Source organism: Aythya marila, assembly GCF_965140915.1.
Source record: "Aythya marila genome assembly, contig: HAP1_HAP1_SCAFFOLD_222, whole genome shotgun sequence".
In the NCBI taxonomy this organism is placed as follows: Eukaryota; Metazoa; Chordata; class Aves; order Anseriformes; family Anatidae; genus Aythya; species Aythya marila.
This window is the reverse complement of record NW_028137561.1, coordinates 161,951-171,057: the sequence shown is the minus strand read 5'-3', so window position 1 is coordinate 171,057 and position 9,107 is coordinate 161,951. Positions and strand designations below refer to the sequence as shown.

General features: G+C 51.7%; 1 protein-coding gene across 1 annotated transcript; it reads left to right on the top strand.

Moving 5' to 3' along the window:
* Positions 1 to 2,291: 2,291 nt before the first annotated feature.
* Positions 2,292 to 8,329, top strand: LOC309890717 (N-alpha-acetyltransferase 20-like; the record flags this gene model as incomplete). The annotated part of the gene is made up of 5 exons (XM_082785141.1): positions 2,292 to 2,335; positions 4,880 to 5,061; positions 6,267 to 6,402; positions 7,405 to 7,550; positions 8,265 to 8,329. 5 exons carry the CDS (start codon positions 2,292 to 2,294, stop codon positions 8,327 to 8,329), a joined length of 573 nt encoding a protein of 190 aa, XP_082641267.1.
* Positions 8,330 to 9,107: the final 778 nt, after the last annotated feature.

Below are 9,107 nucleotides of genomic sequence, written 5' to 3'. Positions count from 1 at the left end.
TCATCTAACCGTTGGGACAGTCTCTCCACAGCTGAAATGCAGCCCCGTACTGGGGCAGAGAGATTTTCTTCATATTTATGAAGTGGATTGGACACGTTGTCCACAGTTGGCCCCATCCCCTCGTCCCAACCCATGACTGCCAGTGTGCTGGCATGTGTTGGGGGTGCAGCCCGTACAAACTTCCGCCACATGGACGCTGTGCATTGGACTTCATCGGGGTCTTTAGGTGCCTGGGCGTTGTTTAAATCACTATAAAGCACCTCCAGCACAGCTAATTCCCGCAGCTGCTGGAGGCCCTTAGCCGTAGTGGGCCATTTGTTTACTTGGGAGACAATATCCTCTTTGTGGGGATACCTTTCTTTCACAGCTGTTAGGATTCACCTCCGGAGGCTGATAACTTGGGCCTCTCTTCCAATTACTCTGTCAATGAGCCTTTCTCTAGAAAGGGATCCCAGCTGCTTGGCTTCGTTGCCTTCTAGCTGTTGGGTGTTGGCCCCACTATCCCAGCGTCGAAGCAGCCAAGTGAGGATGTGCTCACCTGGACGGCGACTGAAGTCTTTTCGTATTTCTTGCAGCTCACTCAAGGATAGAGACCGAGTAGTTTCTGATTCATCTATGATTTCAGTCTCTTCTTCGTGATGTTGCCGTGATAACGCTGCTTTAGAGCCGCTTGCCTTTTCCTCTTCTCCCTCATCCGTAGGAGGAGCTTCTTCCCTTACTAAACGACCTGATCTCCGTTTCCACTGTTTCGTCTTTACTACAGGGGCGACTGATACCAAAGATGGTCGGTCCTCTGGGGTGGTCACACTGTGTGCTGTCTCATCATCAAATTCAAGAACCTCCCTATCTCCTTGAGGGTGCTGGGCAATGTTAATTGACATCTGACAGGCGTTAGCCAGACCCCAGCAGAGTGCAGCCAGCTGGTGGAGTTCTCTAGTATTGCCAGGATCAGGGCATACATCTTTCAAACATTCTACCAGTTTTCTTGGATTTTGTACTTGTTCAGGGGTGAAATTTAGAACCATTGGAGGAGAAAACCGTGATAGGTACCTGCCCAAATCCCCCCACACACCTTGCCACCCACAACTTTGTCTGGGGACAGGTCCTTGGATAATATTCTTAATCAATTGCTTTGCCTTGGGGAAGAAGACAAACACTAGACCTAGTAATAGGAGGATAATATCTCACCAGGGGTATCCAAGATACCGAAAGGCTGCTGTAATTAGCCCACAGGGAGAAAAGTAGAAGGCACCACACCCGATATTATTCACTGATTGACTGCTGGGGGCAAAAAAGAAGGCACTGTAATTCTTAATATTTTCAATAAGATAATCTCTAGGAGACCAGGAGGATAACAATGCCGGGCTTGAATACCAAACCAAACTGAAGGCCAGTATGTTACAGTACAACATGAAAAAAAAAAAAAGCACAGACTTCAACACTTTCTCCAATCGGATGTAAAGGAAAAAAGAAAACAGAGAGTGGGCTACATACAACGTATCCACACAGAAAAGTATTACCAGAAAACCGAGCACTAGGACAACCAATATGTTAGCTGTAAATACTTCAATCAATACTATTGTTATCTCAACCCTCGAGCCCCACGTTGGGCGCCAAAAAGAACTGTGGTGGTTTTACTCAGGTGGGCAGCCGAGCTCCACCACAACCGCTCTCTCACTCCCCCTCTCCTCAAAGAGGAAGGGGGAGAAAATACAATACAGAGAACTCGAGGTTTGAGATAAGAAAGGTTTAATTAAAGGGAAAGGGAATGGGGAGGAAAAAACAGAGACAAAAGAAGCAATCAGTCCGCGTGGAAGCACAGAAAGAGAAAAAATTATTCTCTACTTCCCATCAGCGAGCGATGTTTGGCCACGTCCTGGGAAGCAGGGCCTCAAACGCGTAGTGGTTGTTCAGGAGGAACAGCCCCCTCCCCCACGAGAGCCCCGCCTTTTATTGCTGAGTGTGACATCAGGTGTTATGGAATATCCCTTTGGTTGGTTTAGGTCAGCTGCCCCGGCAATGTCCCCTCCCCATCACTTGCCCACCCCTAACCTGCTGGCTCTTGGGGGCTTGGAAGGAGTCCTGATGCTGTGCCAGCACTATGCAGCAATAGACACAACACTGGAGTGATATCAGTGCTGTTCCAGCTACGAGTGCAGAGTACAGCAGTATGCGGGCTGCTGCAGGGAAAAGGTGACTCCAGCTCAGACAGCCCCAACACACGGGGTCCGGGTCCGACCTCGGGCGGCGCGGGGCTGGCTGATCCTATAATCTGGGCTCCGGTCTTTGCGATGCGTGTGCTGGACGCACCGGAGAGCGTGTGTGACTTCGGGCGGTTCGGGGACGGCGATCCCGAGGCCCGTGTGTGCGGCCTCCGGCGGCGCGGGTGCCGGCTGTCCCGTGGGTCCGAAGTCGGGCGACGTGGGTGCCTGCCGAGCCGTGAAGCGGGAGGCTGCTGCCCACCGGCTCGGGCTCTGGCCGTCCCGGAATCCAGCAGGTTCGGTCTCTTGCGGAGCTGCGGCAGGCCGTCCTGCCCTCCCGGGTAGCTCCTGCCGGAGGCGCGGGATGCGACCGTCCCGAGGTCCTGGGCTGCGGTCCTGGGCGACGCGTGTGCTAGCCGCACCGGGGTCCGGGTCCGACTTTGGCTTTTTCAGAGACGGCCGTCCCGGGCTCCAGGTGTCCGGCCTCGGGCGGCGCGGCCGGCTGTCCCGTGTCCCGGGGATCAGAACTCGGGCGGGTTGGGGGCCGACTGTGCCGTGAAGCGGGAGGCTGCTGTCTGCCGGCTCGGGGTCTGGCTGTCCCGGAGACAGGGGGTTCGGTCCCGTGCGAAGCTGCGGCTGGCCGACCCGCGCTCCCCGTTTCTCTATCCCGGGGCGCGGGATCTGACCCTCGCAAGCCCCTGGGCTCCGTTGTCGGGAGACGCTTGTGCTAGTCGCAGCGGTGTGGCCGGCCGTCCCGATTCTCTGGGATCCGGTCTTGGGCGACGCTTGGGAGCCCAGAAGCTCTTGGGAGCCCAGCTGCTAGGGACAGCCGGCCCCGCGCCGCCCGAGGCGGGACACCTGGACACCGGGACCGCCGGCCCCGAGAAGCCGAGTTCGGCCCCGGACCCCGCTGAGTCTAGCACTAGACCGGTGCCCAGGGATTCGGGCCGGCCGGCCACCGAACCGCACGGGACCGAAAGCCCGCTCTCTGGGAAGCCGGCGGACGCCAGCCCCCCGCTTCACTGCACGGCCGGCCCCCACGCCCCCTGAATTCGGATCCCCGGGACACGACATAGCCGGCCCCCGCTATCCGACGGCCCCGGAATCGCCGTCCCCGAACCGTCCGATGTCGGACCCGGAACCCGGTGCTGCTTGCAAACGCGTCGCACAAGACCGGAGCACAGGGGCTCGGAAGAGCCAGCTCCCGCCCTGCCGGAGGCCGGACTCCCGGGCTATGTCCACATGTCTCTTAAATACCTTTAAGGATCGGGTCTCTTACCACTTCCCCGCGCAGCCTGTTCTAATAGCAAACCACCCCTTCCATGAAGAAATGCTTATTCAGTATCGAGCTATCCAGTGCAACCTCCTTGCAGCACCACGCCTCAGGATCCCGAGCTATCCCGACAGCTTCCACCCATCGGGAGGTCCCAGTTGTAATAAATGACCGAGTCCCAAATAGGCTTACAATTAATGTTTATGATTTATTAAAGGAATAGAGGTAAGCAAACAGCGCTGGGTGCGCCAGGAGTCTCTGCTCCACCAAGACGCACACAAGTTACATCAGGCGGCTGGTTTTTATGCTACTAGGCTAATACATATTCATTACTACTAGGCCTAAAGGCAGGGTTATTCTAATTAGTTCCCAGAATCCGAACCCTGCCACTGGTGCATACGTTATCAGTCTCCGGTGGTCCCTCTGGCGGCCGCTCCTACTGAAGGCTCATAGTCTTCCTCCCAGGCTTTGTCCTTTGGTCGTTCTTCAGCTTCTCCCCTCCCCTTATTTAGTAGTTGCTGGGCCAGATGTCAGAAAGCTGTGTCTCGTGCAATAGTCCGCATAGGCACCGCATAGCGAACACACCAAGTAACATTGACTTCAGTTACTCACAACAGTTACTCACCTGATAAAGAACTGCATGCAATAAAGGCACCAAGTACTACATTAGTTTATTCTAACAGATCCTACTAGCTGTTACCTCAAAAAGATGTGCGTCCATAAACTCTCATCCACCTGAAGAAGCCTGCAACTGACCGAAGGTAAAACAAACACCCCAAAGAGCAACCCAAGCAGAATGAGCTCTCTGAGGGGATGCCTGGGACTCATATACCATTTGGCCCCGCCTAGCACCCAAACCCAATCACCTGGGAAAGGGTAGGGGCAAAGCACAAGGAAGTAGGAAGACAGCAGCAGCAGCGGTGGTGTGTTTGTTTTTGTTTTTTTTGTGTGTGTGATTTTTCTTTTTATTTTTTAATCAGTTTTAGCTCAAAAGCATGCATAGTGCAGACAAGAGAACTAGGGTGTTTCTAGAAGCAAAAATCCCCATGCTTTTGCTGCAGCTTTCAATATTAAAAGACAGTATGACCAAGCAAGTAATTGGAACTCTTCCAACTGGAATTAGCTCAAACTTTTATTTACGTATAAAGAAAAAACTAGGAGTAGAACATCTGCTCCATATTTTCCTCTCTCACCTTGCCATAGGCAGCTCTGGCTGTGACGTCCCAGATTGCATACTGCGTTTCAGCTTTAACAAATGAAAACCTTTACCCTATCCCTAAACCTTAACCCTTATCCTAACACTTACCCTTACCGTAAACCTGACCCTTTCTGCTACACTTACCCTTAGCCTAAATCTAAACCTTACACTTACCTTTAGCCTAACCGTCACCCTTACCTGACGGAGACCGTATCCTTCCGCTGCCGCCGGCCGCCTGGCGGGAGGCCTCGGGGGGCGCCGCGCCGATGTTGCTGTGCTCCTTAACTGGCGGCCGCAGTACGGGATCCCCTTCTACCTGCAGTACCTGGCGCACTGGCCCGAGTACTTCATCGTGGCGGAGGCGCCCGGCGGGGAGCTGATGGGTTACAGTGAGTGCCCCGGCCCCGGTCCCGGCCCCGCCGCTCCGGGGCCGCAGCGCTCGGCGGGGGCTCCTGCTGCTCCTGGGCCGCGGAGCGGGCGCGCTGCGAGCGGCGCTGAGCTCCGGGCTCGGGCTCGGGCTTCCCTTCGACCGCCGAGAGCTGTCCTGGGCCGGGGAGCCGAGCCTTGCCTTGCCTTGCCTTACCTTGCCGCGGTGGCGTTCGCCAGCAGTACCCGCTACTAGGGCTTTCTGCCGGTTCGCCCTCCTCGTTATCGCTGCCCCGGCATCCCGGGAGGCCTTTGCAGAGAGTGGGGAAATACCCGTTCTATGTGTTGAAGCCTAAAGCATTGGTGCTGTGAGTGACGGGTGTTTCTGAAGTACTGCGTGCGACAGGAGGTTTGAAGGGTTGTTCGCAATCTAACGCTTGTGTGGTGCTGTGTAGAAACAAGCTCCAAAGACACCCCTGCTCCCCACCCGACTCTTCCCCCTCCCCCCAAAATAACAAACAAACATAAAAACCCACCTCTTTTGGCTACATGTAACGTGTTTGCAGGGTCTAAGCTGTCTTTTGCCACATTAGCAAAGCTGCCCAAGTTCTACCCCCTCAAAGCGACCAGAAATTTCCTTTGGTTGCTAGGGTGATTAACTAGTTTTTTGGCTTGCAGCCCTCTGTTCTTCCATTATTCCAGTCAGACCCCGAATTCTGCTCGTTTAAAGACTCGTGAGAATTGCTTAAGGCTTTTATTTAGAAGGCACTCCTCAAAAAACAAACTTTGAAAAATGATTTAACTTTTTTAATGCTAGTCAAGAGACTACTGTAAAACGAGCAAAATGATGTCTGATGCAATGAAGCAGAACTGTATGAGAACCATCTGCATTGTCTGCGGTAGGTGAAGTTGGGTGTCAGAATAGGTTCTGTTAGCGTGCAGCTGGTGAAATCAGGAACTAGCATCTGGGGGTCTTTCCAATAGAGCTTGGAATCCAGACGGAAATGTGACCTTCAGGGGCCTTGTCTGCCTTTCTCTGAAGCTCTGATATTTGACCCGTAACCGTACAGAGTTGCTAAGTCATAGAGTGATAATACAGACATGCTTTGTTCAGCTTTTTGCCACAGTTGTTGCAGCAGCATGTGTTCATATACTCCTCTGTAACGATGTACACCTGGGGTGCAGTGTCCCAGAGGTGCTGCTGTGCTGATACTCTGTATGTCCGCAGTAATGGGTAAAGCAGAAGGCTCTGTGTCCAGGGAAGAATGGCACGGACATGTTACTGCTCTCTCTGTTGCACCAGAATTTCGACGGCTGGGTTTGGCTGCCAAGTTGATGGAACTATTGGAAGAAATCTCAGAAAAGTGAGTATTACCCTTCTCTTTAAGCTGATCTTGTAAAGTATTCTTTCTGTAGACTTTTGTCCCTGGTTTAGGTATTTGTTTTACATGAAACGTACCCAGACTCCCGGACTTCTCTATTAAATAGTGCCCCCAAATGACTGAAATTCCCTGTAGTTAGAGAACAAGAGCTAAAAACTTCGCTCGGCATTTTAAAATGTCTTGATTTCTATGAAAGCTCACTTGCCATGATGAATGGGAAGTAGTCTAAATTGCAGCAAAGACACAGTATAAATTATCCTTTTCTTGATATTTTGTGAAGTTCTTTTCCTACCAACAGTGTTTTCCACAGTGCTCCCAACATACTTATTTAGCGGCTGTGGGCTTTGTGCGGGTTCCCTTGGACGCAATACTACGCAAATGTAGTGCTGCAGACAGTAACTTAGCTTATTTTCCATCTCATGCTAGCTTACTCGTAACTGCAGAAAATGAACACATTAGGGAAATGTCCCTAGCTTGTGCCAGTAGGGCAACCCTATTGTGGTTGGTTGAATCCCCAAATTGCTTGATTCTTTGAAGAACTTGCATACTGAGGGCTGTCTCCTCAGTTGCTGTTAGGCAACTGAATTGTGAGACTGATTTTTCTTCCCCTGTTCATTTTGAAGGGGGCAGTCCCTAAGCTAGTGCAATGTAAATGCATCTAAAGTACGGATTATAATTAAAATAATCATATATATATATACGAAAATGAGGCTTCTGTGGGTATTTGGCTGGCCCTGTTCTTTTTGTTAATAATTCTGAGTGCACTGGATGGTGTAGAAGATTGTTCATGTGACCAAAAAAAATAACTTATGCCAATACTGGGCTTATCCCGTGGTAAAAGGAGTGCATCTGTTACTACAGCGTGAAACATACCTGATTAGTGTATTGCCTCATCAGACCTGTTCTTGGTTACATGTTGTGGGTTTTTAATTGGAAATATATTCACCTGCTCGTTCTTACTGTGTTTTGTTTATTTTTTAAAAGAAAGTGCGGATTTTTCGTTGATCTCTTTGTGAGAGTATCAAATCAGGTTGCGGTAAACATGTATAAGCAACTGGGCTACAGTGTGTACCGGACAGTGTTAGAGTACTATTCTGCTAGCAGTGGAGAGCCTGATGAGGATGCTTATGGTAAGTACTTGTTCTACCCCACGTTGAATGGAAAGGTCCTCTTGTGTGTCCCAGGGTTGTCCCTGTGTTTTGTTTATAGGGAAAAAGTTAAGGTGGTGGTTGTTTAATGGGATTTTACTTCTTCCTTTAGATAGCTTTTCCTGCTGAGGATTAATATCTGTTAAAAAACTCAACCTTGTGGTTTGCACGTTGCATTGTATCCATGGTAAAATAAAATACCAGATGAGTAAGCTATCAAGTACAAAGACATGTTATTCTGTGAGTAAGGATAAATAACGTTTGGTTACTTATCTAATGGAAAGAATGCTCCTGGCAGGTGCCTGGACTTCTTCCTGATGCCACTGGGAAGAGGAATGGCTGTGCTTTCCTTCTTCTTCCTTTCTCTTCCCTCCTTTTCTGTGACGGTCCACCCCCCCCCCCCCCCCCACACACACACACACGCATTTGTTTTGTTGTCCCTTGATTATACGGACTTGAGGAATTGTTTTTCTCAGCCAATTAAAATCTTACAGAGGCTAATGGTCCACAGTGAGAGAGAATTGGGTGGCCTTTTCAATTTAAAGGATAAAGGACATGGAAATTTCAAGTACTGTTTAAAACAACAGGAGTACTAGGTGCTTGTTATTGCAAGGTATTTTTTCCTGTAAGTGTCCTCCACGAAAGCTTCTTTGGGCTTGCTGTGTATCTTTTCTGTTCATCCATTCATCGTTTCAGATTCAAGTAACATACGAAATACAAAGGCTGTGGACAGACAACTACAGTTGTTGCAGATCACTTAAGTCATGTTTGCCCTTTTAGCCTGCCATTTTCTTGACATTCATAGCTCGGGATGCTGAGGCATGGTGCTGCAAGGAGGTTGGTGGTCGGTGGCGCCCTGGGGCAGCCTGAATTGGGAGGGGGCGAGGCGGCGGGTGGTCGGTGGCTTCTGTGGAAAAGGCGCTTGTATGGGGGGCTGCGCATTCAGAGGAACCTTGACAGGCTGCAGATAGGGGCAGGCAGGAACCTTTTGAAGTTCAGGAGAGGGAAATGCCAAGCCCTACCCCTAGGGAGAAACACCTCTGTTTACCAGCACTGGATAGCTCGATACTGAATAAGCATTTCTTCATGGAAGGGGTGGTTTGCTATTAGAACAGGCTGCCCGGGGAAGTGGTAAGAGACCCGATCCTTAAAGGTATTTAAGAGACATGTGGACATAGCCCGGGAGTCCGGCCTCCGGCAGGGCGGGAGCTGGCTCTTCCGAGCCCCTGTGCTCCGGTCTTGTGCGACGCGTTTGCAAGCAGCACCGGGTTCCGGGTCCGACATCGGACGGTTCGGGGACGGCGATTCCGGGGCCGTCGGATAGCGGGGGCCGGCTATGTCGTGTCCCGGGGATCCGAATTCAGGGGGCGTGGGGGCCGGCCGTGCAGTGAAGCGGGGGGCTGGCGTCCGCCGGCTTCCCAGAGAGCGGGCTTTCGGTCCCGTGCGGTTCGGTGGCCGGCCGGCCCGAATCCCTGGGCACCGGTCTAGTGCTAGACTCAGCGGGGTCCGGGGCCGAACTCGGCTTCTCGGGGCCGGCGG